The sequence below is a fragment of the Haemaphysalis longicornis genome, unplaced genomic scaffold (genome assembly GCF_048455015.1).
Source record: "Haemaphysalis longicornis isolate Haplotype H1 unplaced genomic scaffold, Haemaphysalis longicornis Haplotype H1 scaffold_7, whole genome shotgun sequence".
Taxonomy (NCBI): domain Eukaryota; kingdom Metazoa; phylum Arthropoda; class Arachnida; order Ixodida; family Ixodidae; genus Haemaphysalis; species Haemaphysalis longicornis.
In genome coordinates, this window is record NW_027526422.1 from 31,442,799 (window position 1) to 31,470,057 (window position 27,259).

At 50.3% G+C, this 27,259-nt stretch overlaps 1 protein-coding gene across 1 annotated transcript in view; it reads left to right on the forward strand.

Annotated features, from left to right (window-relative positions):
* The first annotated feature begins 18,201 nt into the window (after window positions 1-18,201).
* The window catches only part of LOC144147392 (dehydrogenase/reductase SDR family member 7-like), a 34,134-nt gene continuing 25,076 nt past the window's right edge, over window positions 18,202-27,259 (forward strand). Inside the window, exons 1-5 of the mRNA XM_077679516.1 lie at window positions 18,202-18,267; window positions 18,366-18,522; window positions 21,021-21,170; window positions 24,976-25,082; window positions 25,196-25,391. Coding sequence (XP_077535642.1) covers window positions 18,259-18,267; window positions 18,366-18,522; window positions 21,021-21,170; window positions 24,976-25,082; window positions 25,196-25,391 — 619 coding nt within the window. The 5' untranslated portion in view covers window positions 18,202-18,258. The remainder of the gene's footprint in view (window positions 18,268-18,365; window positions 18,523-21,020; window positions 21,171-24,975; window positions 25,083-25,195; window positions 25,392-27,259) is intronic.

Genomic DNA, 27,259 nt, shown 5'->3' on the forward strand with positions numbered 1-27,259 from the left:
GTTCCCACTGGCGATTCGCCTCGTCGCGTCGCGCGACGTAGCGCGACGTCGCAAAGCGATGAACCGGCCGTCGCTTTTCGTCGCTTTGCGACGGCGGAGCAGATCGCTCTCGGATCGCATTTCCTCGTCGCGCAACGGCCCCGCAAAACCGGATAGCCAATCATGACAGTGGTGTAGGCTGACGTAGCCGGAAACGAAACGTTTGTTTACATCCGGCAATGCAAACATCGGGGGGGAGCCGCCGCCGCTGGGCTCGCTTGGCTATCGCTGGACCCGTCGGGTCGGGCCGGCAATTCCCGTGTGGTTCGGTTCTTTGGTCAGTGGCTTCAGCGTACGCGTGCACTAATCAACGAACAGCGTTGAACTTATCAGTGTGGAGAAACGTGTATGGATTGTACAAGCAAGTAATCATCGTATATAGCTAGGTGGCTAGCGAGACGGTAGGTTGACTTGAAGCCTCTTCGTACTTCTATCGGCAACTGGTAAACACGCGTAGAGTTCGGAGGCGTCAGAACTTTGCGCCTGTGAAGAGAAGCGAACTTTATGGGCCGTGATGCGAGTGTTGTGGCGTGAAAGCTAGAGTGTGCATTTCTTCGTGCAATAATATGTTGAAAAGAGCATTCTTGGGTTTGTTATTTTCTGCTCCTCTTGCAACCCGCGATGCTTTCGGCATTGTTCCAGGTTTGTAGCATGTGTTCTAGTTTGATTTCTACCTGCTTTTGCCGCGCTCGTGTAACAATTTTTTTTTAGTGCGAATGATTGACGCACCAAGGAAGTCGTACAAGTCGGGTAACAGCTGCGCTTAACGCAGTCGCATCATCGCTCATCGCAAGGGCGAACACCGCCTCATCGCGCGACGCGCGTCGAGCGACGTCGCGCCACGAGGCAAATCACTAGTGGGAATGAGCCTTAAAGAGGGCGCCGCACCACCGGCGCCCGTGCTCCGGCACATGCCATTATTATTTACGAAACATTATTTACAAACTCCCCTGCCACAAACGTGTAGTAGCGCCTAATTCGCGATAACGAGTACAGAGCTGACTTCATTGTGTTTTGCCCGCATTGTGTGGCGCGATTTCCATTCATTCTAGCGTCCGCCCGCTAATTCGAACTCCGCTTAATTCGAACAATTTTATGGTTCCCTTCGAGTTCGAACTAACGACCTTTTACTGTACTACGTCTACCCGGGCTCCATCACCTTCCCGCCCTGCAAGAGCAACATCGCCACGCTGGTGTTCGCCAGTCCCGTGCAGATAGGGCAGGACCAGGTGAGAAACGGAGGCCACCTCCCCCCTGCTGATCCCCGCTCTCGTGCTTTTTGTATTAACCTTTCGTCTAGATCAGGTAGCTGTAGATATATTAAAGGCGATAGTTTTCCTGGGGCTACCTAAACCGCAAAATTCTGGTGCGTCTGTCTGTCCGGCTGGCTGGCTGGCTGCCAAGCCACCCGGCAAAAAGTTCAAAAAATTCTCGAACGAGACGCTTGTATAGGCAGAACCTGCGGAAACTATTAGACCATGAACCCGGCCTCACACTTGAAAACATTGGGCGGCCTCGATTATCATTCCCGGATTGTCCGCGGACTTCCCAGCACGTGATCCGGCGCTTGATTTTCCGGAGTATTACTACGGGACTCCCCGTCCTAAGCAAGTCCTTGTACTGCCCGTGTACTGTCCAGGACTGGTGAAGATTGCGGGCGGGGAACACAAGAACGAAAAGAATTACGTAGGAAGAAGCCAGTCGAGGGAAGGCAATGCGGTTGAGGACTTCCACATCGACGTCAACGACGCGTGGACGCTCATGATCACGTGGCCGCTTTACATCCCGCCGCCGGCAATCCACCCTGAAAGCAAGGAACACAAGCTCCAACCGGGAAGGTCACGCCGGGAGCTACAAACTAGGGAGCCACCCTGCAAGCCAGCGCAACGAAGCAGACGTCCTCGGTCCGCCTGCTGCCAGGGGTGGAAAAAACATCGAGTAAGGTGAGCTGTGCAGAGTGGCCTCCCCTTCCCACACACACATAACACTCAGGCACTCCGAAAAGAGAACAATACTCTTAATGCGCGCTTAGCAGTCATGGAAGCGCGCATTGAGGAACTCACAAAGATGAACACTAAGCAGCACGGCATGATTGAGACCAACGCGAACTCTTCCCTCCTGCAAGCGCAGCCGCAGCAACATGGGCAAGTGCAACCACATCCGCCGCCTTCTCTGGGGGACATCTACCAGCTAATCATACAAGCGTTTAGAGCCTTCCGAGAACAAACACAAGCTCAGCTCCAGAAGGCACAGGAAAAATTCACAGAAATGGGAGAACAAATTGCAGGAAACAGAAGATACATCCAAATGGCCATCACCGCGACACGCAGAGCAATGCAGGAAAGGAAAAAAAAGACCCAAAGAGCCAAGATCTATGCAAGGAGACTGGTATTCTGATACAGACTCCATATGACACACCCCTCTAAGTTAAGCGTATGGCAGTGGAACTACCGGGGCTACGGGCGTGAACAATCTGCGCTAAGCCTCTTTATCTCCCAACAAGACAGACCCCCGGCAGCCATTCTCCTACAAGAACTCTAGGTGATGCCTATCAAGTTAAAGGATTACATAACGTACCAGCAAGATCAGTACACGGCCACACAAGTACACAAACACTACACGGCCATTTTACAAGACCCATTGGACGTGGACACCTTACATTGTCATGTGACCATCCTTCCCATCAAGAGTTGTGCAGCCGGAATACACATCCTTAACGTGTACAGCCCTCCTAAAGACCGTAATCCGAAACTGGCTCAGCTCATCAGAGGCTTCTTGGGGCGAGCTAAGAGGGAACCGGTCATTATTGGGGGCGACTTCAACGCCCCGCACCCCTCATGGGGATACCCTAGTACTACCCCCAAAGGGAGGAAATTGGAAGAGGCGATCAACCAGGAGGGCCTGACTCTCCTGACAGACATTGAATTTCCCACCAGGATGGGCAATAGTGTTAGTAGAGATACATGCCCAGACCTTACAATGGTAACAAATGTCAGAAGCCCAAACTGGAAAAACCTCTACCAACATCTAGTCAGCGATCACTATATCTTGATGACCGAATTTGATAGTATTAGATGCAAAAGAAAAAATTAGTGCCCTCCACTCTGTGCATAAGGATGACCTGCAAAGCTGGATGAAGTACACGGAGTGCACGACACAAAAAACATTTATCCTAATTTGCGGTGGAGCATGCTTCCTAGCAAATTAGCTGACTGAACCTCTGAAGGAACCAATATTTATTCCTGAACATAAACATGGAACTGCCCGTGTCCCTCCAGCATCGTAAGCATCTTACTGTTTGTGTAAGGCCGGGTTCAGACTGTTGTCGCAACTGTAATGACGTCAATTCACGTCTCAGCCAACCTAACTGCGTGACATAGCATTTTTTTACGTCCATAGATCACGATACGGGTTTTGCTTCGGTTAGCTGAACATAGCCTAACACACAAACCCAATCCGCTCCACCACTAAGGACCCCGGAGAGGTCCCACTGGTCCGTTTAATGTCCTTGGCTTAACCTCGCACCAGCGCAATGGAGATGCCATTCATCAGTACGGGGATAAAACCTATAGCTATTCTCCACTATTCTCCACTACAAACCTGCACACGCATAAACCGGCAACCAGCAGTCTTGCGCGCGTCCCTAAAGCATTGACGGACTCTGCTAAAAGTGACAGACGCCTTCGAAAACATCCGCTGAAAGCCCTCTGAAGAAGTGATATTGGCTCACGCCGGAGTTCCAAGCGGGAAAGTTGCCGTTTATTCGGGAGTAATTCACCGCTACTCCACGAGCCGAACTTGAGGCGGTAACGGTGGTGCAGCAGCTTTCCATTGTTTTTTTACCCATTCGCGCTTGTGTTCGGCCAACGATTCAATTCTTGCTCTTCTTCCTCCAAACGAACGGCATCATCCTTCCCATAATGATTTAAAACTTAAAAGGCTTTGAGATCTATTCTCGCGCACAAACGTGTCGCTGTCCGTTTTCCTTCCCCCTCGTATGCATCTTAATGTGTTTGTAAGATGTCTGTGTAACACATCAACCCACACCCGAACCACTCGATTGAAAACAACAGCCGACTAACCGCATTGAGCCATGTAATTTCGATATCTGAATCTCCCACCAGCACAACCGGAATTTCATCGGTAGAGGCATGAAGCCTAGCTGTGCGTGCATGTCCCTTTTTTTCTACCCGCAAACTCTGCACGCATAAACCGGCAACCGGTGATGACGCATACTTAGGCATGAAAGACACCGGCGAAAATGTCACTCGGAAGGCCTTCCAAGCTGAAAAAGAAATATGGGCTCAAGCTCGCGTTCCAACCGGAGAAGGTTCTCTTCTACCGGGAGGGATTTTCAGCTACTTGGCAAAGTGAATTTGAGTGGAAACGGCGACGGCGGGTGTCGGTCGTTTTAGGGGGCAGTCCTTTGCAAGCCATTACCTGGGCTTCGCGGCAGCGGCGTCTAGTTATATCCGCGCAACCGAGTGAGCGAACGCGGCAGCGACAAAAGAAAGAAAGGGTGCAGTGGAGCGAAGGGTGAAGTGGAGTACAACACGTGCGGCTATGGCATCATCCCTCTCACTGCCTTTCCCACACACATGTTTCATGTATCGCCACCAAGGAGCTCCCTCCCCCTGACACTTTCCCCAGTCGCTGTTCCATTCTCCGCTAATCCAAACCTCGTTACGTTTGCGCGGGAGGTTCAAACACGATATGCAACAACATACTCTCTGATCCCGCGTACGGGGCTAATCCGAACTACGTGACATTTGCGCGGAAAGTTAAAACATGTTTTGAAACATGCTGGCCGGCGGTGGCGGCGGCGCACTGCTAGGTAGCAGCAGAGTAGCGCACGCCGCCGCGCGTTCGCTGATCACGCGAAAACTTCCTGAGGTGCAGCAGAAATGCACCGTGACCGAGAAGACTGCAGCTCCCGCTGCGCACAAATTTCATATTAGGGAGGGTAGTAATCGTCAGTGCATTTCTTTACGCCCATGCGTGCTTCTGTTTATTTTTCGCTATCCCCTGATAACCGCACAACCACCTGACTGCTCCTGACTGCGCAACTTGCTAAAGGGGCATCAGTGAAGGCGAGGGGGAAAATAGTTGTGAAAGAGTTGTCAGCGGTGGTAAGGAGGAGCCCCGAGCGGCGCCGAGTAAATCGATGACACCGGAATGAAAACTGAGGGGGGGGGGGTAGACATATACTGCTTTGCAGTAAAAGTTTGGTAGATCCAATGGAGTGGGAAGATCCGCAGAGCAGTGAGCACCTGCCGTTCTTCGCTTAGATTAAGAAGGCTTGTTGGTCAAGACTGCCAAGATGTCCATTGAAAGCAGGCCGGTAATCGGAGCAAGGCACCTGCAGATAGTGTCGGTGATGTGCCGTTTAGGAGGTAATGTTGCGACACTTCTCGTAACCCGCACGACGGAGTTTCAGGGACCGCTGAGTATCAGCAATCGGAAATCAGCATCTGAGAATAGAAAACTTTACAGCTGTAGCTGCGAAATTGTTGACACCTGCTGGGTAACAAGGAACAAAATATAACAGCTGCATAATAACGTAGGCTTCAAGGCACTTGCGGGCATGTCTCAAAGTAGAAAAAGAAGCATGAAGCCGGCTTGAAAAGGGAGAAGAAGAAGAAGAAGAAGAAGAAGTAAAGCAGGAGCAGCATGGATCCTCAGCCTTTGTCAGGGGAAACAACAGACGCAGTTTCGCGTTCCAAGGGCCGTAGGCGGCCTAGAAAGCGTCTGAAAGCAGCGGAGAAGTCCAGGAGGAGCTCCACGACCAGTTCACAGCAGCGTGCCGGCAGGTCGCGAGCAGCAAGCCAGGTCGATGTGACTGCCGCAGATGAGACCAATTTCCTGACAACCGCCTCCAACGCAGACACGGTGGGACGTTCAATCCGTCTGAAAGCAGCGGAAAAGTCCAGGAGGAGCTCCACGGCCAGTTCACAGCTGCGTGCCGGCAGGTCGCGAGCAGCGAGCCAGGCCGATGTCACCGGAGCAGATGAGACCAATGTTTTGACAACCGCCTCCAACGCAGACACGGTGGGACGTTCAATCCGTCTGAAAGCAGCGGGAAAGTCCAGGAGGAGCTCCACGGCCAGTTCACAGCAGCGTGCCGGCAGGTCGCGAGCACCGAGCCAGGCCGATGTCACCGGAGCAGATGAGACCAATGTTTTGACAACCGCTTCCAACGCAGAGACGTTGGGGCGTTCCATCCAGGACGAAGCAACCCGGCTCGAGCGACAACGTCCCAACCGGACGCGGAGATCGGCCTCTTCGGGGACTTTAACTGACCTCACAGCCGATGGTAAGGCACTGCCGGCTTGTGGTCCCCCCCCTGCATAGACGCACACTATAAGCGTTTTTGAGTTTCGGAATGCTCGAAATCCCTCAGTAACACGTAGAATGCACAATAGCAGCTGCCTTGGAGTCCTCCGGCATATCGACGCAAGGCAGTGTGCAATCTGAGCTGCACCTTCGGTGTCATTTTTAGCCACCGTGATGTCGCCTTGGTAATATGTTACAACCGGTAGACCAGGAGGGCAACCGATTACCTACCGAGAGACGGGGCCAAGAGTTTGGAATGACAAATAACTCGACGGAACTGTTAGTAGGCGAAAATTTGGGGGTGAAGACCGAGAGCTATAGGGGTGGTTGAAGATCAATTGGTACCGCTAGGCATCCCGCGGGAATGCCCGCATTGAAGTAGTCCTTCGGCTTCTGTTGCGGCGAGCGTTCAAGAAACGCTCGATGTACATCATCAGATGCCCGCTGGGGCAATGACCAAGCGCTGGTAGCGAAAATTTGGGGGTGAAGACCGAGAGTTATAGGGGTGGTTGAAGATCAATTGATACCGCTAGGCATCCCGCGGGAATACCCGCATTGAAGTAGTTCTTCGGCTTCTGTTGCGGCGAGCGTTCAAGAAACGCTCGATGTACATCATGAGATGCCCGCTGGGGCAATGACCAAGCGCTGGTATATTATTGTGATCACCGCTCTCGGGCTTCCATTCACACCGTTTTCGACGTGCCTCACTCTGTAACCTAACCGTTTTCCTGACAAGCCACAATTAGAAATTCGAAATAAAGATGAAGTTACTGGATTGTACGGGGGAGAAAACGACGGCGGTGAGGGGGAATCGGACCTTCACACGAAGGGGTTGGTGGGTGAGAGAAGGAAGTGTAGAGGGAGCTGAAGGATGGAGCAACGAATATGGTCACCCCGGCATTCACTATCTTTTCCATTTGCATCGTTGAGTAATGGCGGGGGGGGGGGCGCAACCCAAAAACATGATTGGCCTAATAAAGACATTGCGAAGCAACGGAATGCAAGACAGCCATTTCATTTCCTGCGCTGAGGTAAGATTTTCTCTGCGGTCTGTTGGCTGTGTTGGCGTAAGCAGGTGGCCTTTTGAGGTGGCCTTTGTACCTCTACAAAGAAAAAAGAATAAAGAAATCAATACAAAACAAAGCCAACGCAGTATGAATACTTATAGGCAGCTATGGACGCTGATTATAGCACGTAAGCTAGCTCTCAGCATTGAACAATAATTTGACGTGGAGCACGGCTCGACTTCCGTATTTGTAGGCCACTTAGTCGACACCCACTTCCCCTGGTTAGCGAGAAGTATTCCATTCTGAGGCCAGAGGAGCACATCTACATAAACATTCCTTTGTTAGTAGTACACATACCTTAGAAAATTTCTCATTTGCTATCTCTGCATTTCTTTCCAGCTTTACGTGGAATCTGCTGTCGATGTTATCAGAACATGTCCAATTCTGGGCTCGCAAAAGTTTTATGGGTCTCTTTTGCAGTTCGCTTGTTACAGCGAATTGGATATAAATGCGCAAAATGTTTCCTCGGTCTCGCCAGTGCTCGAGGTGCCGACTGGTCACTGCTGCCCTGTGACATCCTGCTTGTTTTCCCTACCAGGCCAGCCATCCGCTGACCAGGGGGAAAAGAGCCAGTCCTCATTGGCTGCATCTCGACGACGGTCAAAGCATCGGCCACGCCTTTCGCTGGTCACGCACGGAATAAACCCACCGTCTCAGCCGGAGCCGCAGCTGCCCGTGAAGCCCCGCCAGCCCGAGCCCCCTTTGGAGGAGGCACCGTCCGCTCCTCGCCGAACATCCACGCAGCCACCGCCTCTGCCCGCAGTACAGATGAGAGCTGAGCAGGACAGCAGAGCGCCGATAACACCGACCACCCATACCCGTGCACCCGAGCCGTGGGTCAATGCCAACGGATTAGTAGAGCCGGTGGTTCCCGACGCGGCTCCAGGGAATGTGCCTTCCCAGCCTCCGACATCTCGTCGTCCCAGTTCTCACCCCCAGACCGAAGGAAGCGAGGGGCGGGGCAGGCGCCCTTCTTCCGGGAGACTTCGGGAAAAGCGGGAAGTGTCGCAGCTCGGCCAGCCCGAGACTGCGGAGCGGGCTCTGGGCGAGGATGCGTGGTCGTCGTCGGAAACTTGCCAGACAACGCAGCCGCTGTCACCGGCGTTTCTTCTGCCTCACTACGAAGACAAACCGGTGTCGTCGCGTGGCGCCCGAGCTTGGAAGCGCATCCGCCGCGCGGGTGGCCGATTGCGCAAAACAAAAAAGGTTTGGGCATTATCTAGCCTTTACCCTATGAGGGACAATTTTTTTCGTTCGATGAGATCCCTCAGGGTTAATTTTTAAATTGTTGATATAAATTCTTCGGGCGAATCTATTTCGACAAAAAATAGGTCGTAATTTTTTAGGGTGATCATAAAGTGACAAAAAATCGTGTGTGTTGTTAGATACAATTCTAAAGAACTTTGGCGGACGTACGAAGCGGGAAGTGGACGCACGAAGCGATGACGTACATGTACGTCACTGACTATTTTGAAGTGTCCATTTGAAGTACGCCATTCACCGCTTTGACCTAACCGAAAAGAATCCGTTGAGAACCGGACCACACATAATGAAATGTGATACATCCAACGTAAACCAGGAAGATAATGTAATAAGTACGCTATTGTTTTAAACTCGTACTCTTTTAAAAGCTAGGTTGTGAGACAGGAGTCAGTTTTGTATGTATACGTTATATGGCCAAGCTTAGAATAATTGACGATGATTGTAGGGTTTTACGCGCCGACGCAACGCAGGCGATGAGGCGCGCCGTAGTGGAGGGCTCCGGATTAATTTTGACCGCCTGGGGATCTTCAATGTGCGCCGAAATCTCGTACACACGGTTGTTTTTGCTTTTCGCCTCCATCAGAAAAGGGGCCGCCGTGGCCGGGAATCAAACCCGTGTCGTCGTGCTCAGCAGCACAACGCATTAGCCACTGAGCAACCGCGGTGGGTAAGCTGCGAATACTAAGCTGCGAGTTTGGCGCTATATCACTGGAAATATTAGCATTTCTTCATTGGCTTTTCAGTTGGCGGCCTTCGCGGGAATGTTAATGCTACAGCGGTGCGCACGCAATGTTCTAGTTATTGCATAAGGACGGACCACCCTAAGCAATTTCAAACGTGCAGGCTAACGTATATGGCGAGTCCATTTTTCGCGGGACCCAGTGATTCATCACAAAGTTGTGTCGTAATATTCCCCGGTGGCAAAAGACCGAGCCGGAAATCTAAAGAAGGCACATAATTTAACGATTTTAACGCTGCTGCCACTTTAGTCTGCAACTGTCTCATCCAATTCCATGTTATGCGGGTGGATCACGTCATTCATACTTCACCGCAATGCATGTGACCTCACTTATGACACTACGGTTCTGTTTAAATGTGCTGAAGGTTTTGTTTTTTGTTAAAAAGGCTAACATGCATTTAACTGCTCGCCGGCGGTTGTTCTCAGAGAGGCGAACATATATATACCCCTTATTCGTACGCATTGTTGTCGCTGGAGTGTTTTCCGCGACAAAACGGTTTCCGTGATTTGAAATTGGCATCAAATATTAATGCCAGAAATAGACGCAGGATATTTGCAAGATTTTCGCAAGCATTATAGGCGCACGATATTTGTCTGATTTTCGCAAACATATCCATCGTGTGTATACGTATACACGCGACGCTTATAACTTCTACATTTATCTTATCCGTAGGTTGTCGAGATGCATGGGTTGCACTATCACCTGACTGCGAGCGTGGTGGCCGTTGTACTGGCGGCAATGATCTTCATTGCCGTTGCACTGGGCCGGCAGACGCTCGAGGATGGCAGGGACAACACGTGCCACACGCACGAGTGCCGCGACTACGCTCGGCGCCTGGCCTTGTCCCTCAACACGTCGGTCAGCCCCTGTCACGGCTTCACCCGCTTCGTGTGCGACGGCTGGCAACGCGACAACAGGATGTCGGTGAAGCACGACCTCGATTGGCAGCTCCTCGATCGCATAGAGCGCCTGGTGCGTCGCATGCACATTCCCACGACAAACCAGAGCGAACCGCAGAAGGCCGCCGCTTTGTACATCAGCTGCGACGACGTCGTACGCGGCAATCGAGACGACCTGGCTGCAGTCAAGGCAGCGCTGGCAGAAGCCGGAATCACGTGGCCCCATCGAGGAAATAGCATGGATGTCGTTCACTTGTTGCTCAGTGCGAGTGTCAAGCTGGGCTGGGACGTTTACCTGCGGGTAGTTCCTGGGCGATTCGGGAATCGCGACGGGGTGCTCATCGATCGCGGCGCGTTGTTCGGGCATGTTGCAAGGCGGCCGGCAATGCAGTCCGCCGACCAGGAAGACTACTTCAATGCACTGAGGGAAAGCTTCGTAGACAATGCCACGGAAAGCGGCGGTAATGACACGACGAGCTTTGAAGAAACGATGGCCGCAGAGGAGCTGGTTATGCCCATACTCAAGAAGGCGTACGGTGAGGCGAGGAATCCCATTGAGCTCTCTCCTGGAACCTTGAGTGGTAGCCAGTGGGGACTAAAAGAGCTTGAAACCCGGTGGCACCAAACCCTCGAACAGCTGGGTTTCAGGATGCCTGCTGACACCAATTTTCATGTTGCGAGACCGGCCTATGTAAAAACGTTCGCCCGTATGTGGCGCCTTCTGGGGGACGCGAACCTTTACGACGTCGTCTCTTGGGGAACGGTGCAGGTGGCCGTCCTTTATGCGAATCGGAATCTGACCCTAAACTTCTACCGAGGCCACCAGCCATTCCTGAACCATGGTGCATTCTGTCTAAGCGTAGCCTACCGCCTGATGGGGCACGCGCTCTCCCGGATGTACAGCGCCAAAGTTCTCACTCAACACACACTCGAAGGGGCGAAAGAAATCACCGGGCGGGTTCGCGAAGCTGTGCGCCAAAGGCTACTATCGTGGCGTCATTACGACGACGCCGTTGCCGTAGTTGCAAATTGGAGGACACTTGATACCGCCTTCGCTGCATTTTCTTATACGACCAACGTCACTCGCGTCGTTCATTTTGACGTGGCTGATTCGCTAATGGTCAATTGGCAGAGGTCTGTCCGCATGACCGATGGCAATGACTGGGATGTCGGTGTCGTTGACGCGCTTGCATCGCGCCAACTCAGCGCGCTGCTCCCAGGCGATGACTTCCAGCTGATGCCGTATTCCCTGTCTTTTCTTCACTTCCATCCTGACCTCGACGCAGCGCTTAACTTCGGAGGCATTGGCACCATTGTCGCCCAAGCGCTCGGGCGGCTCTTCGTCGCTGCGTACGTCCACGAGGCGTCCAATGGCCGACTCTTTTCCGCGTTCTCGGATTGCATCTTGTCCGGCGCCTTCTCTCGTGGCCAGGACGTGGATATCACCATGGCCGAAGTTTTTACCTTTAGCACCCTAGTCGGCGCCTACAAGGGAGCAGTGGCGTCGGGCAAAAGCGGGATTGTTGGTTTGGAGACGTACAACGGTTTGCAGTTGCTGTTCATTGCGGCCTGCTATCTGAAATGCGAGGGAAGTGATGTTGGGAACTCCGAAAGGTTATGTGACATCAGCTTTCAACACGTTCCCGAATTCTCTGAGGCCTTCAAGTGTGACCCTGGAACTCCGCTAAACCCCTTCAACAAATGCGCTTTGTCACAAAAGTAGGAAGTTTAGTCAAGAATGAGCCGAGCATCGGCAAAATGTCCAGAAGTGAAGGCATACCACAGGTCGCAGTGCCAGTAAATAGCGCTCATGTGAGCGCTCATATGTACATCGAACATTTTATTTTCCCCTTGTTTACGGATATCGATATTGCAGTGTGAAATACAGAATCTGAAATTTGAACAACGCTTTGCATAGTTTGTGTTCCCAAGCTGTCTTCTTCTTTCTTCTTTATTTCATGACAAACAGGAGAGGTTGACGCCTGGTATGAGCCAGGGCTGCTACTTCTCACGCAAGGTGTATCTTTCTTGCGATGTTCTTCCAAAGTTCAGTGGGTTATAATCTTAGGATAATAAACATCGAAGTGGACAGAGGCTGCTGAACACAATATGTCTACGCAAGTGAGTGGATGTAAGTACAAACGCTAAGTGTAAGAAAGGGCACAGAGCTAGTTCACATAGAAACAGGTTCACATAGATACATGTAAAATACACACGTGATAAGACACAGTATACAATACACATGGATGAGGTAAAGAGGTTCCACAGTGACAAACACAATAAAAAGTAATGGAAACTGGTAACTTTTGTAGACTCTAAGGAGAGCATGAAGCAAAAGATGGAGCTCCGTTGCAAAACAAAGTTAGTGTGACATCTGTGTAAGATGTGATAGCGTCACTTCGACTCCCGGGTAGCGTTTAGAACGCAGTTGCTGTACTTGCAATTTATTCTTCACGGGCACTGAAGGTCGGCGAAGAGAGGAAGACTAGCAGCGAGAATTTTTAATCTCCGTGGCCCAGGAGAGGCAAAGGAGAGAGAGAGAGAGAGAGAGAGAGAGAGAGAGAGAGAGAGAGAGAGAGAGAGAGAGAGAGAGAGAGAGAGAGAGAGAGAGAGAGAGAGATGAAACTTTATTAGGCAGCTCAAGTCCGAGCCGCGGAGTTATCAGTCCACGGAGGAAGGGGGTGTTCCACGGTCCTCTGACGGTGGTGGGCTTGGCGGAGGTGCACAAGGAGTTTCAATGTGGGCAGCCAAGAGGGACCACAGGGCTGCCTGTAGGTTTCCAGGGGGAGCGGCCCAGCTAGACCACGAGTAGGGAATATCAGGGGGGAAGGGGTTGGTCGAAAAAAATGTGGAAGACGAGGTCGCCCGTACACAGCGCCAATATGTATGTTCATTGTCCGGATAGCCACCGCATACCTGACAGTGCGGATGGCCTGGTGACTTTTGTATGTAGTGGAGGAACAGATCACAGGGGAGGGACAATGTCTGCGCCTGTCTAATATATGTAGCGTGTCTCCGTGACATGAATTTAGATGGGGAGGGAAGTACCATTCTTGCTTTGCGGAGGTTGCCGAGATGTTCGCGGCGCCTTTTATGGTGCATTGCTCTATCCTCTTTTGGATTGTATTCCTCAGGCCACGGCTGAGGGCTGCCCGGGAAATGAGCGTCGCGGGCCAGAGCGTGAGCTCGTTCATTACCCTCTATGCCTTGGTGGCCAGGGATCCATTCGAGGAAAACGTGTAGGTGGGGGTGAGCGTGCATGTATGTTGTCAGGCTAGTGTGGACAGGGGATGGAATGTCATTCGAGGCGAAGCTTCGAAGTGCTCCCTGACTGTCCGCGCGGACTGTAATGTGGGCGGTCCGATGCTGGTGAAGTAATGGCTTCTGCGATGGCTTGAGTCTCTGCACTAGTACGGATTCTTGGGCAAGTTGGTGTGGCAATCTTGATGAATTCATAGCGCAAAAAGGACGAGGACAGAGAGAGAACACACAACACAGTTGAGTTGGAAGTTAGCGATGTGTTGTGTGTTCTCTCTCTGTCCTCGTCCTTTTTGCGCTATGAATTCATCAAAATGAGTCTCTGCAGCTGTGGGCGAGGGGACGTTGACGTGATGCCGTACGTGAGCTGTGCAGGGGCCAACAGAGGCAAAGGCCTTCTGCGCTTCCCTGGCTTATGATATGTGAGTGGAGAGTGGAGAAGTTGAGGCTGCGGGGTGTTGGCCAATTAGAGCGAGAGGGCAGCACTTGCAGTGTTTCATATTGTTTATTCTCTGATGTCTAAGCTGGACTGAACATCTTTACTTTTTGCGAAAAGAGAGAGAGAGAGAGAGAGAGAGAGAGAGAGAGAGAGAGAGAGAGAGAGAGAGAGAGAGAGAGAGAGAGAGAGAGAGAGAGAGCGAAACGAAGAGAAGCTCTTAGTTGCGGAAGGAATAGCTGGGGTATAGAGAGAGAGTAAACGTTTATTTAAATCAACAGGGGGGATTGTACTGAAGCTTGAAGGAGGCGTCCTCAGACCAAGATGCCTTGAGCGCGGGCAGCATCGACAGCCCTTTGAGCCAGTCGAAGCTGGTCGTCCAGGCCGGTGCTCGCCAAGGCGCTCTCCCAAAGCTCGACAGTGTAAAGTTGCAGGTTGGGGGGAATCAGTGGGGATTGGTCACACCCGCCGACCGTAGGGCGTAGCGTTCCGGGTTCTCCGCAAAGTCGGCAAAGCGGGGAGTTCTGGTGGTTAAGAAGGTGAAGCCAGATAGGATGGGGAAACGTGGTGCTGGAGATCCTTCTCTTGCCCTCTCATCAGCTCGTGTGATCTTGAAGGCTGGTAAAAGTTGTTTCGCATATCTCGATAGAAATGGACTATGTAATGTTGCAGCTGTTCTGCCTTGAGCACACCCTTGTTGCGTGGAAGGGGGTGGATGGTTCCCCGATTTTAGCAGAGATTTAAGTTAATGTGTGGTGTTCTCACCGCACATCTCCGCCCACGCAGAGCTCTAGAAACTTGTGTTGGTCTATCCTCCACAGAGTTTGCGACTCCTCAGAATTGAGACCCGCTTGTGGCAAGGGGCAAAATCGTGTCATTAGGCGTAGGATGAGGAGGCGTTCATAGCGGTTTAAAGACGATAGTTTTTCTTGGGCTACTTAAACGTAGAAATTTGGTCTGTCTGTCTGTCTGTCTGTCTGTCTGTCTGTCTGTCTGTCTGTCTGTCTGTCTGTCTGCTTGTTTGCCTGTCTGTCTGTCTGTCTGTCTGTCTGTACCTCGATTCAGACACCCGGCCAAAGAGAAACAGACGCTGCGCAATAGTCTCATACACCCACAGAAAAATCTAAAGTGTAAGTCCGGTGACAATTAATACTTATCAGCATTGTTGAACAAGAACAAGACATTGCGCAAATATAAGGCAACAAATCAGTACATAAGTGATTTTTGCAGCGTTCTTTTATTAAAAAAATCATGGATGCTTGGTTTTTGGGATAGAAAATGAAATAGTAAATCCATTGCCGAAGGCCCTCGGCTGGTTCTGGCAACGCTGCTATAGCTCCTGGTGGCCTTTAAGAAATCAAACAGCAACAGCAACGAAAGGTTTCACTACATAGGTTCCACGTTCCGCTTGGAACGCTCGTGGAGCAGGGCAACGTGGTTCTATGGGTCTCCTCGATTATCAGTCCCAGATCGTCTGCGGACTGCCCGAGACGCGATGTGGCGCTCAATTTTTCCATGTATTCCTATGGTACTTTCGGTCCGAAGGCAGTCCTCAGACTGCCCGCGGATGGTCCAGGACTGGTAAATCGAGGAAGCCCTATAAACGTTGTAGTAGGGTGCCTCGATTCACGCGCGTCTCCGCCGCACGGCTGCGCTGGCATCGAGGCACCCGACTTGGAGCAGTGGAACGCGGTAAATTTAAATTGACTTGAGCAAACCTCTAGCTAGTTATCTTGGGAGCAACTAAACGGGAGAGGAACAACATGAGAAGTGAGCAGAAAAGAGAAGGGATGGATTTACTTGGCAGGGGCGCCAGTCCAATGTAGTCTTTCGTCAACATTTGAAACGAAAGGAGAAGATACGCGGCCATCATTTCTTGGAAGGAAGTGCGGTAGTCGTGGTTCCGAGCACGGTATGTGAGTGGCCTTCTGTTTTTCTACAATGTGTATTCGTATCTTTTTTCGCTTTTCTCTCTTCATCTTCCGGCACAAATTACGCCAGCAAGCAGGCCTGCATAGGCCACAGCTTCCCTTGAATCAGGGTTCTATATGGCTGGTAACCTGTTCTCCATACGTGGCATCACGTTCAGATGTCACGCGACCTGCATTATTATACAACTTTTGCTTTTCAAATTTATAGTTGTGTAAATTTTCTGAAGCGAGAGCATTGCCCCTCAATGCTGCCGATTTCTGGCGAATCCCCCAAGTGCATATGTGCCGTGAATAAAGGAACAACAACAACAACTTTTGTACTTAGCTATAATGTGTGGAGATAGCCCTGTTGGTCGAAAGAATTATGCACGCCATGTACAAACGCTACCTTTTCTCGGAATAACGACTTTTTTATCTAGGTAGCTCGACATGTCTATCACATAATTGACATCGCCACAGACTATACAGACCAATTAAAAGGAACAGATAGCGAGAACCTTGCCAATAAAAACCAACACTGCCAACATTTCCAAAACCCAGAAATACCTCCCGTCACACGTTCAGTGCTGATAACAAATTCAGAAAGTACACGAGTGAGCCTTAATTTACCGACACAAGGTACGTAGAACGGATCCGGTTTCTAACATTTAGAACATGAATCTCACAGCATGCGGTCCGCGGACCTTTCGATTGCGCCCAGGCCCGTGGAACAAATCACCGTGGAACAAATATTTTATGTCATAATCAGCGTCCAGATTTTAGTTCCCCTGATGAGCTGTATCGATATGCTTCTCGAATCCTGACGCCAAATTCCATTCATAAATAACCCGGCATATTTAGAAGATGTGGGAAAGGACTGGTTTCAAATGGCGGTGTTAGCTGACGTTTCGTTATCACCCCCCACCCTTGTTCCAACCTTTTTCGCTGTCCCGGCCCATACGGGACTAAATTTCGGGCCTGCGGCCCGCTCAGCGATGTGAGTTTGAGACCCCTCACTCAGAACAAAAAATTGGCCGCGTATCTGCTCCTTTCGTTGCAAATGTCGTCAAAAGACGATAGTCTTAGGCAGCTTTTGCGAAGTAAATGCCTCCCTTCGCTTTCCCGCTCACCTCTCATGTTGTTTTTCTTGCGTCGCGCTCCTTCCGATGTAAAGACGCCAAATGTTTGCTTAAATCATTTTAAATTTCCCGCGTTCCACTGCTCCAAACCGGGTGTCTCGATGCGAACGCTGCCGTACGGCGAAGACGAGCGTTAATCGAGGCGGCCTACTTCAACGTTTATAGAACCGCGTTTCCCTACTCCACGTGCGTTGCAAGCAGAACGTGAAACCTATCTAGTGGAACCTTGCGTAACAGTTGCCGGTTGATTTCTTAAAATGGCGCCAGAAGCTATAGTGGCGCGGGAGACAGCAGGCGACGGCGGAGTGAATTCTTTTTCTGCTGTTGATGAAGTATTTAATTTCGCAAAAGTCAAGCATGTTTGATTTTTTATAAAGGAAGACTGCAAATATCACTTCTGTATTGATTTGTTGTCTCATATTTGCGTAATGTCTTGTTCTTCTTCAACAATGTTGACAAGTATGAACATTACACCGGACATAGACGGGTAGATTTAGCTGTGACTATATAAAACTATTGCGCAGACATTGTTTTGCTTTGGCCGGGTGGCTGAATCGAGTCACAGACAGACAGACGGACAGACAGACATACAGACAGATCAAAATTTCTGTGTTTAAGTAGCCCAAGAAAGACTACCTTCTTTAAAAAGTGAACCGGTGCACGAGCTGTTGTGTAAATAAATGAACAAGGCCGAGTCCCCCGCCTTTCACTCGTCTAAACAAACTGGTGTGGCCGCACATTTCCCAGTTCAGGGACAATACGAATACAGCGAACACTGCGCAGTTCTTTAACGTTGACGAGTGAACAGTGCAGAACCTGCATTACGTACGACAATTTACATCGGAAGAACGAATTGCAGATGGTGAACCTGGAAAATGTAGATAAGTATCCATCCTTGTGTGCTTGGTCTCATTCAGTCCCGGTAAAACCAAACTATTGCAGCGACCCAGTTGTTTCAGACTGCCACCGGCCAAATCAATGCGGTTCGTGCAAAGACGGGAGGAACCAAAGTCAATGCCAGCGAAGCTTTTAAAACGCACCGGAAAAACCGAAAACATTCCTTTCATGTGATCAAACAGGTAACGCAGGTGCGACTATCAAGGCGCCAGCAGTTTCAGTCGCAGCATTGAACACCTGTACGCATGCAGCGTCTGGTGTCGGGTTTTGTTATGGCATGGCAGAGGTACGTACGTTTGATTTTGAACGTTTGTTTTCCATAGGCGGGCTCCTGTTCCAACTGTTGCCCGCGCGACTTACGTGACGCACCTTCGTTCCTGGCAGCCATTTCCTGAATCTTTGCGTTTCGAGATGTGGTGTTGCCTGTTGTCGTGGCTGCTTTACTTGGGAATACCATCTCTCATCGCATTCACTGCGTGGCTCAAACTGGCCGACGCTGATTTGACCCTGCTGTGGAAATCCATGTTCGGCCATTCTATCGGTAAGTCCAAGTAATTCTAAATTACTGCGACTTAGGTGGGAACTTGGAAGATAACAAGGTCCTCGGGGAGGGGAATCCGCTATAAAATAAGAAAACAGTATAAGAACAGTACTATCCCTGAGTAAGATGGCAAATGCACGCCTATTTCAATATAGGCGCCTGAACTGGAGTATTGGAGACATGCAGCGCCCCCTCGGGCCAGACGCGTCTGGGTAGTACAAAAAGAAACGATGTGTGATATACTTTTTAGGCGTGGACACAGCGGCTCAAAAATCTGTCAAATAAAACTGGTGGCGCCACGCGTAGACCTTCGATTGAAAGGTCATCTGGTGGCAGAGCTCGAAACTTAGCAGCTTCCTAGACTTCGCGTAACTTCACACACGACTGTCCAAAGCAAGGTGGTTCGCAGGCACCAGCGGCATGAGTGTGAGGCAACGTTGTTGGTGTGAGCTTAACGTGAGATTTTACCCGTATTATTAAAACAGCTGTGAGTGTGCGGTCGTCCCAAGTTCATTTAGACCGGCACCGAAGCTCCTCTGAAAATTAGGCCGGTGACTTCGACAACATCACTTCGTCTCCGCTGCTTCGTGTATGAACTTACCCAAATTGTGCAAAGTCATTTACGACGAAGAAACATCAATGTATAATCGCCGCTAGTTTAATATATATCCCAGCAATTGAGCTAACTTACTTGTTTTTTGTGGTGCTGTTCCGCCGCCAGCAGACGCTTCCTTCGTATCCAACGGTAAAATCGACGGCACGGCATCGTTTGCGAGCCCGCACCTATTCGGCGTTGAGTAATAGTTCGCCTCCAAGCTCCCAAAAAGTACCGTGTCGCACAACTGCACTGTCAAGAGGCATGCCGACTGCAAGTAGTACAACGCCGCTGACGCCGTTGACTGCGGCCCCCGCCAGCGCGAGATAAAATATTAAATCCGTTCCACTCAATGTGAAATCTGACGGAAGGGTAGTGCAGTGTCATTCGTCATGATGGGTGGTGGCCCCGTTATCCGCTCACTGCTACCACCCATCACGCTCTTCGCCACCCTGTCTCACTCCTCTCTTGATAAATATGCAATTCGAATTTCCCGCCTTCGCAGAGCTCGCGCGCCCCCTGCCTGACGTTCTGTTCTTTTTGTGCTTGCTTTAATTTCGTATGCTGGAGTCATTTTGCGTCGTTTCGAACGCTTAATTTTTTTCTTGCGTGGCTGGTGCCTTTCTTTGCATTTCGATTGCGTCATTTTTTTCTTGCGTGGCTGGGGCCTTTCTGCGGCATTTTGAACACGCCATTTTTTTCTTGCGCGGCTGGAACCTTTCTGCGTCATTTCCAACGCGCCATTTTTTTCTTGCGTCGTCGCCTTTTTCCGCTTACTATCGTAAAAACCAACCGAACGAGCGTTCCTAACTAAATGAACGCGGGGGCTGCCGGTTATATACAAAGATTTTGCCTGAAATGTACCTGCAGTTTTCTTTGCGCTAAACAACAAGGAGATGTATGACAAGCGCCAGCGGTTTTGGAGGTTCGAACGGTTATGATTATTTAAACCGCGTGGTTTTCGAAGCCTCAGCGTCACACCCTGACGACGACACACCAGGCTACACTTGGTTCCGTTATCTCGCTGCGACTGCCTGATTCCGGCAGTCGCTTGTCATCGACCGTTAGCCAGCTACGACGACAAGGCGATCGCGTAAAGTGCTCTGCACTTAAAAGAAACGGTTCGGGCGCCATCCACTCGGAGGTGTCCGGATCTTTTCGGCTTCTCGTCAGGCTTTTTTAGGCAGCTTGCGTAACTAGTCATCTGCTCTCTCTGGGTTCGCCGTTTCCGCCGGCCGACCGCGGAGACGATAATTTGGAGAAAGCCGTGCGAAAGCATTTGCGCTCGCTGCAGTCTTTGGGGAATTGCTGCGGAGCACGCGTTCGTTCGTTAGAGATCGCAAGGGACGTTAAATTATGCCATGTTTTCTTGCCAGTTGTGCGTACCGGCGTTGCAGTTCTATATAAAGCATTCGCACCCCGTTTTTTGATTGCGCGAGCATCGAATTTCACTTGCGTGAGTTTAGAACTGCTACCACGGCCCGCATTCACTAAGGTTTAGTGTTTTATATCTTCTTTTGATTTTTACCGACTCAAACCCCCTGCCCAGAACACGTTGAAACACTGCGGCGAGCGCAAATGCTTTCGCACGGCGTTCCCTAAGTTATCTCCAAAATTTCTCCACTGATATTCTAAATTAGGAACCTTATATCTATTCTCCTAACTTGTAGGAGCTGCTTGCAGCGTGCGTGCCCTCTGAATGTGAGCCCATACTTACCATGGGCCCAATGTGTTCTTAGCAAACATTTTAGGAAACCAAGCTAAATGTTGTGACGGCCATTAAGCTCTAGTTGACGAGATTTTTATGCCACCCTACGTGGCCCGTTTCTATGCATGGTGCAGAACAAAAAAGTAGTGTGTGAGGAGTCGCAGCCTGATATTAGCTTGTGCATAAAACTCGCAGGAACCTTAAAAGGGAAGGTGATTTGGATCACTGGTGCGTCGAGTGGGATAGGCCAAGGCCTTGCGTACGAGCTGGCAAAAGTAGGTGCCCGTCTCGTTCTTTCTGGCACCAATGAGGAAAACCTGGAGCTTGTAAAGAACAATTGCCTTGGTAAGAAATTTTTCACGTAAATTGTTTGCACTTTTTTCATCTCATTTCTTCCGTCCACAGTCATTTCTACACAGAGTTGCCCATTAATTTGCTTGACATCGGTTGTCTGTGCAAGTTCTGACAGTTTTCTATGCGATGTTGTGTCATAGTAAACAGCAAACATTTTCCAGGTTGCCTCTTGCATGGCAATGACATGCTTGACCAACGAATGTAAGCTGTTCATTCGGGACCTAGGTGACCCTAGCTCTGGCATGTCTCAAGCAAGGACAAACGATAAACCTTTCTATTGGGAAGCGCGTTCAGCCGTAATATGCTGGCCAGATTAGCAGTGGGTAACCAATGTGTCAATGGTTAAGCTATGGCGTACTCCATTTTCAGTAAACTTGTGGTACTATTACCTCCTGGAGTCTGTGAAAGATACACCATGGTTACTGCGTTAACAACGAGTGCAGCAGTTGAAAAAAAAGAAAATTTCACCATCTTTCAATAGGGGAACTCTTAGTAGTATGCGAAGCAGCCATGGGGTCGACTCATGTTCCATTAGTTTTCTGTTCGATCGCAACGTTGCCGGAGGAGAATGAGGGGAGCGGAGCGCGCGCGCGCGTCATTTATACCACGGAGCTACAGTGGCGCCCCCAGCGGAGTATGCAGCGGCTACCGTCGCGTCTCTAACCCTGAGCTGCTTCTCATTATCGCTCGCGGAGCCGCAGGTGTTGCCATTCGTTGCGCAATCCCGGAGAGAAGAGGAGCCTTGGAGAGGTAAGGAAAAACGTCGGAGAGGAGAGGAGGAATGCCTCGCGTACTACTCAGGGTTCCCCTTCGGGAAGATGACGACGGTGGTTGAACGCGAAGCTATCCCGTGATGGATTCTTTGGTTGGCCAATCCTTAGGGGCATCCTGCCACAATCATCATCAGCGGTGCCTGGCCAAGCATGCGCAGTGGGGGTGTGGACGCCGCACAACGGCGCCCACACAATGGCGGAGGGAACAGGCTCGACCATAAGCTACTTCGCATCTAAAAGGTCAGGCCTCCCAGTTCGGGTCGCCACTTTGATGAGTGCCGAATGAACTGATGGGGAATTTAAAGACCCGTTCCCGCCTGTGACCGGGGCAACACACGCGAGAAAGTTCTGTTGCTCTAGTAATGTAGAGTACCCCAGTTGCGGCGCCGAGGGCGATTGGTCTCGACCAACTTTTTTGCCGCCGTTGCAACCATTGCTCTTGCAGCGGAACAGAGAGGCTGAGATTGCGTGATTTCAAGATGTCACATCCTGCCGAAATATCCAAATATTTTGCATCGGGAATGCGCACTGGTTAGTTTCTAAAGCGGATGTGGATGCATGCATCAAACTCAGTTGCTGCCGCCATTCGAGCGCTGCTACAAATAACTGCGGTGCCATACCTATTCAGGCAAGAAGTAGATACGATGAAAGATATATTTAATTCCCTTTGGCAAAATACAGCACGTAAAGCTCAAAGAACAAGTCTTTGAGAAAACCGGTGCGGCGTTTGTTTTGTGAGCAGTGGGTACACATTTGGCGCATTTTTGCAACGCCTTGTTTCAAAGACATGTTTGCACAATTTCAGGCAGACGCTATTACAAACACCCAGAAACTGAACGAAGCTCCAAGTTAAGTTTGACCTTCAGGGGTCGTGTATCTCCGGGAACTCTTGTGAAGTCTTATAATCGAGATATGACAAAAAAGCAAACAAACGTTTCCGCTGTCATCTGTGTCGCGTGGACATGCGAACGTCTTGGTTGCAGTCGTTCCAGTCGCATTGCTCGCGTCTTCGCTCGCGTTTCCAAGTGGTAACTAGCACACCTACCATTTGGAATGAACATTGTGCCTGTGCAAGAAACAAGGCAGAAAGGGGACAAGGAAAGGGAAACGAGTTCCACAGTAGTGCCAAAAGGAATGGTAAAGGGTGTAACTGGGATTGCCATGTGCCGTTAGAAAGTTGTGCGTTGCTAAAATTCAACTGCCAGGATGACAGGCTATTGGGATGAAGCCAGGAGATGATATGACCATTGACCATGACAACACTACACGTGCCGCACTAGTTGGAATGGGCACAGAAATAAAGGGTGCTTTCCAGATTTTCCATTATGGGGTTGTACACGCCGAAGCTACACCCGGGATACGGATTAATGGAGAGCTTCGGATTAGTTTTGACCACCTGGGGATCTTCCGCGTGTGCCGAGATGCGACACATGGACGTTTTAACTTTCCGCCTCCATCTGAAAAGTGGCCACCGTGGCTTGAGTCGAACCCACGTCTTTGGACTCCGCATCGCAATGCTTAAGCCAAAGCCACAAAGCCACCATGGTGGGTACTTTGTGGATTTCATGAGCTGCAAACTAAGATTATTATGCTGGATGGTGAAGAAACCGTAGTCATTGAGGGAAGGATGAATGCACCAATTGAAAATTCCATGGATGACAGACTCCACCTGGGCGCATAGAAATAGGAAGGACCGACTTTTGTCGAGCTGTAAAATTAGGTTAAACCACATCATTTTTAAACAAATAAAGAGAGAGCACCAGTCCCATTCAGCAGAGGGTGACTCAAGGCCCAGATTGAAGAAGTCATTTTGGTTAGGAGCTCTTGAAAGAGTGTAGGGGCCAGGTTGGTGTGTTCATTTCAAGCGAGCATGTAGCAACACGGCACCACCCTCTGGCTAGGGCCTGGTAAACCTGGAAATCAGTACCCGCGGTGAATAGGAGAACAACAAAAAGGACACGGCCGGTCAGCTGGTTCAAGTTGCAAAGGAAATTCTACTGGCAATTTTTTGGAGAATGAAGTTTGTGGGGGGAATGCGGGAGTCCACGCTGCCACCGTACCGACAAAAAGGTTGACAAAAAATACTGCGGATTTAGCGCATATGCCTGAGGACAGTGAAGGCTTTGGGAGGAGAGGGACAAAAGAAAAAGAGATAAGGGGTGGTACTGGCAAAAACATAAGTAGATGAAGCTGTCTGTAAGGAACTGAAAACACAAAACTAAAAGATGAAAATGGAGGCAGTGCATTGCTACTCATCGGTCTTGCATCGTCGAACGTAGATGTACTTGTTCCTCATTGTTTACCACTCTATTCATATGTATAAAATGCATTGGGCAGGGCACTAAAAATGAATTGGTAATGCACGTTTCTTTAATAACATTTGTTGGACCAGCAAATCAAGCAGAGCGCCGCAGAAAACGACACATAATTACCACAATTTGGGCTCCTGTACAAATGATGGTATCTTCTGATTGCATTGCTGCGGAGCCAATTGTAGTGTCCCTGCCATGGCTAACAGGTTGGCGGGCCAACGTGTGAGGTGAGCGGGAACAGACACTTGCCAGTTTAAACCTTGGTAACCGCAAATTCCGCTACGAAATTCTTATATCAGTTATACTCAAGTACTATGAGTTCTAGATGGAATACTTGAAAGATCAGTTGTGGTTATCAAATTCTCCGGGTTAAGACGTGTGATGAGAAAGCGCACCTATTTTGTCAGCTAAGGGAATGCGCCGTTTGACAGCTTATAGCGCCTAGATATCGCAGGTAGCTATTAAAAATGAGTTTTACTTTCGTTGCCTTCTAACGTAGTGCAACACGAGCACTACTCCTCTGTAGGCTGTCTAATTCTGTGGTGTTAGTTTGTGTTTACGCCACTGTATAGCATGACTGTTAAAAATAGTCCAGTTTGGTGCTAAGCATTGCCTTTTTAAACGTTTAAACTGGTTTCTTTTTATCTCAGTATTGCCGTTCTACTGTGCCGTTGTCTTACGCCATTGCTGAAGCTTGCACCTCCTTCATAGGTTTTGGCAAGGACAAAGGGACAGAAGTGCTTGTTCTCCCATTCAACATTTGTGACTTCTCGGCTCACAGTGGGCAGCTTCAGAAGGTGCTGCACCACTATGGCAAGGTTCGTTTTATTCTGGGGCGCACGTTTTGGACTACCCGGCCGCCTTAGTGTTTCAGAACGGCCTAGGGCAGGGCCCAGCTGTGCAATTTACTCGGCTGTGTTCGTTTTTTCAGTTGGACATCTTGGTGAACAATGCTGGGCGCAGCCAGCGTGCTGCCTTTGAGGATACCTTAATCGAAATCGACAAGGCGGTGTTTGACTGCAACGTCTTCGGTGCTGTGTCACTCACGCGGTGTGTGGTGAAGCACTTCGTGGAGGCGGGTCAACGTGGCCATATTGCGGTCACTGGCAGCGCATCGGGCAAGCTGGGTAAGCTCCCTTGCCTCTGTTGCCTTGCTGCCATACTGCTGCAGAGAAAAAGATTGCGCTGAGGAATGTTCCTAGCTTAGTTTTGTGAGTATTGCTTTCGAGATGGCTACCACGAGAACACAACCATGACAACTTAGTACTGTCCTTTTTAAGTAATATATGGACGTAGACCCCTCACAGTATTGGTTATGACAGCCGTGACATTGGCGCAGCTTTGCCAGGAGTTTTATAACAGTTTGGTTAACCAAAGACCCGGTAGTAGGACATGATGTACCGTAAAAGTCATAATATAGGTCGACCCAGTTACCTTGCGGCCGAGATATGGGAAAAAAATTGCTGCGGCTTGCACTGGTGGGCAAGGCTGGAGAAACAGCCGAGCTGGCGTCCCCTCTGCCTTCGTCGGAGACGCGGCTGTTGCACCTCACATTCATTACCGAACTTGCCGCTGAAAGGTCTCCATGACTGGCAGGCCCGGATCATTTCCTCCGCTGGCTTTCACGTCTCTCCCAAAGTTCACCGCATATAGCAGCGCTATAGCAGCGGCGGCAACCGGCTCCGCGAACTCGCCGTCTATAGACGGTATTCGTTGAAAAGTTTAGCGGTCAGTTTCTTCGCTTGGCAACACTGGAAACGGCCACAGACATGGCCGATGCGCCACGGACACGGCGCAGCCTGGGACACAGCGGCCGCACGCCGAAGAAAAAAAGACACCGGCGTGCGTACGTGTCTAGGGGTAGGGTACGCACGCCGGTACGTGTAGCAGGGGTACGTGTCTAGTAGTGTGTGGATGTCCCTTGAAATATCACTTCTGTATTAATTTGTTGTCTTATATTTGCGTGATGTCTTGTTCTTCTTCAACAATGTTGACAAGTATGAACACTACACCGGACCTAGACTGGTAGATTTAGCTGTGACTATATAAGACTATTGCGCAGGCATTGTTTTACTTTGGCTGGGTGGCTGAATCGAGTCACAGACAGACAGACGGACAGACAGACAGACATACAGACAGACCAAAATTTCTGGGTTTAAGTAGCCCAAGAAAGACTATCGTCTTTAAAAGAAAGTGCTACGAGTTGTGCCGCGCCTCCGCCAGATGGCGCCACGGGTCCCGCGACCGAGAGAAGACGCAGTGAAACATCCCCCTCGCGAGGGGCACGATCAAATGCAGAGCATTTCCGGGGGCGCACGACGTTAAGTAGTTTGCGTTACGTTAATGTTGTTGCACTTGTGGCAACTGCTGACGAAAGAGCGCTCGCCAGCAGTAATTTGAATGACTCAACGATATAAGGCGCGTTCGTACAGTCCCATTCTGTGTCGGCTTTGTGGCGCAGTGGGTAGAGCACCATGTACATTGCGTTCCGCCCGCAGGGTCGAGGGATCGAAACCGGGCGCCGGATAGTATTTTTTTTATATAGTAGGGAGGGGTGCGGTGCGGACTACGGACGTCAACGCGGGTGACATCGTGAGTTACTGAAATGCTCTGCATTTAATAGTACAATTGTTGGATACTTGGCGTAAATCCCGTATCACCGCCGTGGAGTCCGTATGAATATGTAGGATGGCACCCACGGGGGCATGCTGTAGGGCCGACGTTAGTGCCTGTAGGCCACCCCGGATGGCTGTGAGCTCCGCCTGTAGAGATGGCAGGGTGCGGATGGTTTGGTACAGGCAAGTTTCAGAGGCGTCAGGATAGACGGGACACTGTATCACAGTAGATAAAACGCCATCCTAGGTCCCAGTGTCCACGAAGGCCTCTACCGCCTCGTACTGGGTCGCAGCCGTCAGTAGGGATCCTCTCGCACATGCATTTCCGGTAGATCGAGTGTGGAGTCGCGTCAGTGGTCGATTGTCGGTCACCTGGTGAT